Source organism: Octopus bimaculoides, chromosome 10, assembly GCF_001194135.2.
Source record: "Octopus bimaculoides isolate UCB-OBI-ISO-001 chromosome 10, ASM119413v2, whole genome shotgun sequence".
NCBI classification, from domain to species: domain Eukaryota; kingdom Metazoa; phylum Mollusca; class Cephalopoda; order Octopoda; family Octopodidae; genus Octopus; species Octopus bimaculoides.
Window position 1 is genome coordinate 71,254,484 of NC_068990.1, and position 4,018 is coordinate 71,258,501.

At 35.8% G+C, this 4,018-nt stretch overlaps 1 protein-coding gene across 1 annotated transcript in view; it reads left to right on the plus strand.

Annotated features, from left to right (window-relative positions):
- The window catches only part of LOC106875903 (GON-4-like protein), a 79,860-nt gene that overhangs the window by 34,005 nt on the left and 41,837 nt on the right, over positions 1-4,018 (plus strand). The window contains exons 13-15 of the mRNA XM_014924219.2: positions 528-684; positions 2,166-2,285; positions 3,228-3,418. Coding sequence (XP_014779705.1) covers positions 528-684; positions 2,166-2,285; positions 3,228-3,418 — 468 coding nt within the window. The remainder of the gene's footprint in view (positions 1-527; positions 685-2,165; positions 2,286-3,227; positions 3,419-4,018) is intronic.

A 4,018-nucleotide genomic window follows, 5' to 3' on the forward strand; every position in this document is an offset into this window, starting at 1 on the left:
GTTTAAGCTGGACATTGTGGACAGGTGGAGGCTTCAAGTATTACAGGTGCTTCCCTTCCTTCTCAAATCAAATTCTGATATCTATTAATTGTTATATCTCAATATCTATTGATTATTAATGTTCTTGCCAGTACCGCCTGACTGGCCTTCGTGCCAGTGGCACGTAAAAAGCACCCACTACACTCTCTGAGTGGTTGGCGTTAGGAAGGGCATCCAGCTGTAGAAACTCTGCCAAATCAGATTGGAGGCTGGTGTTGCCATCCGGTTTCACCAGTCCTCAGTCAAATCGTCCAACCCATGCTAGCATGGAAAGCAGACGTTAAACGATGATGATGATGAGTGACTTGATCAGTTCATTACTCAGTGGCAACTTAGTACGCCTGCCTGAACAACCTCACCTATTTCAATGTCTTGATTTACCATCATTTCTTTACAGCCATTATTAATGTCTCACTATGAGATAACTTCATGTTCATGAATTTACTAATTCCTCTCTTTTTTTTTGGCTTTTATTTTATTCATTGTAGTCTTTTAGCTTTGGGCTTTGAACAGTTCCGTCATGTGAATTCATTTAAAAGGTGTATGTACATCAGACAGTTATTATTACCCTGCCGAACTGAAAAGCAAATCAGGGCACGGCTAAAAAACCTTCGTTCCAAAAGAGCTGTTGATAACCCTGTCAAGGTAAGTGCTTTGATAACAGATTTACATAAGATTGTGAAATAGCGGAGAGAGAGAAAGAGAGAAAAGTAAGACTGAAAAATAAGATTTTTTGTCTTTTAAATAGTTTACTGGTTAAGACCTTTAGAAAAAGTATAGCTAAATGCAGGAGTGGCTGTGTGGTAAGTAGCTTGCTTACCAACCATATGGTTCTGGGTTCAGTCCCACTGCGTGGCACTTTGGGCAAGTGTCTTCTACTATAGCCTCGGGCCGACCAAAGCCTTGTGAGTGGATTTGGTAGACGGAAACTGAAAGAAGCCTGTCGTATATATGTATATATATATATATATATATGTATGTGTGTTTGTGTGTCTGTATTTGTCCCCCCACCATCGCCTGACAACCAATGCTGGTGTGTTTACGTCCCCATAACTTAGCGGTTCAGCAAAAAGAGACCAATAGAATAAGTACTAGGCTTACAAAGAATAAGTCCTGGGGTCGATTTCCTCGACTAAAGGCGGTGCTCCAGCATGGCCGCAGTCAAATGACTGAAACAAGTAAAAGAGTAAAAGAGTAAATGCAGTTATAAGTTACCGTATTGAATTTTGATCTTAATCGTGATTATGCACATGAAAACAATTGTATCCTTGGGTTCTTTGTACAAAATCTGGTACAAGGAATAATTGAATCTGTATTGTTTTGATGGTAACAGTTACCAGCAGTGTAAGGGTCTTTTGTGTACCATTCTTGAATCTCAAAAAACTTTTAATCATCTAAACGTGTTTTTCAAATGACATCATTTGGAAGCAAAATTGTCAGGGAAAATGGGTTTATGCTGACTTTTAAGTTCCAGGACAAACTTATCACAGAATGAATTCTCTAAAGTTTTTAGAGAATAAAAAGCTAAAAGTTTTACATTTTATTGGTGACATTCAAACGGATGCATGGTGTCACAACTCAGACTGTCCAAGTACAAAATTAGAACTAGTTTTGATGCTACAAGAAATATTTCACAGAAACAATTCTGTCAGAAGATTCTGCTATTCTTTAGAATAGATTTCAATCAAATTGTCATCAATATTGACAAAAGACCAGAAGAAGAATGTGTCCATTGATTTAATGTTACTGAGTTTTAAAGAAAGTGGCAATTATTTTGGTTGATGAAGAACATGGCCAACATGATATTTTGAAGTGTTGTGACAGTGACGTCATCATCATCATCATTGCCATCATCAAATTCATAAATAAAACTCCTCATTCATGCGATGCTTTGCAATATACCTTGCTTTTTGTCCACAAAGAAGATTGGTATCACTTTAGTACTTTTTAGTTTGATGGAATCCCTTTCAAGAGAAATTATATCCTGTATTGATTGTGCTTATTGATTGATGATTTGAAGCAGTTGGTTCCCTAATGAAATATCTTGGTCTGTTTTAGTACTGTATAGTATATAGCTTTGTGTAAACTCTGTTGGTGTATTTAATTATGTATTTTGTGGTTTACAGGTTGTTGCACAAACTATGAAACTACCTGATGACTTTCCCACTGCGACACTGAGTCAAGCTCAAAGCTTCTTATCTCCTGAGGGAAGTTCACCTCACCCAGATGCTCCAAACTGGTACAAAGTAAGTTGAATTAACTGAATACTTTTTAACAATACTTTTTTCTAAATATTAGGAAAAGATCTCAGACTAATGTAATACATGTTAGGGGACAGAACAGTTTATAAAAGGAAGTGACCTCATGATGAGTAAGTCTCCCTCCTAAGAAAAGCTGCCAGTTGCAAGTGTCAGTCGTCCAGTTGAACCAATTAGTTATGTTTCACAGTAACGAGATTTAGTTTCAGTTAAATATTTTGTCTGCTAGTTTAATTCATTCATTCACACTGTCTGCTTGTATATGTTTGCAAGTGTTAAATAAAATTCCGTTGAGGCATTGATTTATAACCAGAAGCCTTTCCTTTTGTTAACTGTCACCTGTTTTTCAAGTAAAGGAGTTTTCATTCCATTTAACTTTTGAAAACAACAGGAGGTACTGGCTGATATGTTGACCAGGAAATAACAACTGCTGCTGTCTTTAGGTTGGCAAATTTCTTTTTTTTTTTTTTGTCTTTTCTTTTACGGAATCGCAGAATGTGAACATGAACACAGACACATATATACATAGACTGTGTGTGCGTCTCAGCATGGAAAATGGATGTTAAATGACGATTCTGTTTACCAAATGTACTCACAAGGCTTTGATCATCCCAAGGTTTTAGTGGAAGATATTTACATAAGGTACCATGCAGAAGAATTGAACCTGAAACCAGGTAATTACCAAGATAACATCTTACATATGGCTTTGGTACATTGCACTGAGAATGAACCTGAAACCATGTGGTTGACAAGAGAACTTTCTAACCACACAGCCATGCCTGCATTTATATATATGTGTATATATATTGTATGTTCAGTGAAATAGTAAGTTTGTGGTGTGACATTTAATATTAGACTGTGTAATTACCATTTGATGGACATGTTTATGAAGTGAGTTTCTATTTTTCTCTGTCTTGTGTTATTCTACAGTTGATAATTGATCCTCCGTCCGAAAAGACCTCGCTGCTAACACGGAAAGCTACTAAACCCAACAGCCGTCGGAAGCAAGTTAAGAGTAAAAAACTAGTTGGAAGTAATCTACAAACATCGAAGGAGAAATTGGTCCTCTCGTCACCTCCTACTCTTGCAATAACTAGCGTTAACTTGGTACCAACTGATGCGTGAGTATTGAATCTGAAAATATGCTTATATCTTATAAATCTTTGATGTACACAACTACTACATATCAATATTCTAACAATTCTTTCATCAGTTCTCTTGATTTTGGACAAAGTGTGCCTGGTTGCATGATGCAAAACCATCTATTTAAAGTGTTGTTATTTTAACCTTTAATCCTAATTTTATGTAAAAATGTTATATTCCAAACACTAGCTTAATGATGGAGAGGTTAGTCTACACAGTTAGTAGAAATATAACTATGATGATATAATTATTATATCTGTAAATGATGTTGCATTTAACTTTTACAAAGTTTACGTTGTCTTTATGCCACTGTTTACTCCCTGTGGCTAATTCTAATCGTCAGCTCTCCTATTAGTATTTGAGAATATCAAATTTGCAAGGAGGACACTACAGTAAACTTGTTTAAACTCAGTGTTTTGCTAGAATTAATGAAAAGAGAATTTAAAAGTTTTCAAGATTTGATTTCACAATTTTGAAGCCCTGAACTAGTTGACCATATAACACTTAACCTATTTTCTATTGTTTTCATAAACTCGGTTTATGTCAGTTTAAATGTTTATTTATCAAGTGGCTTCCCA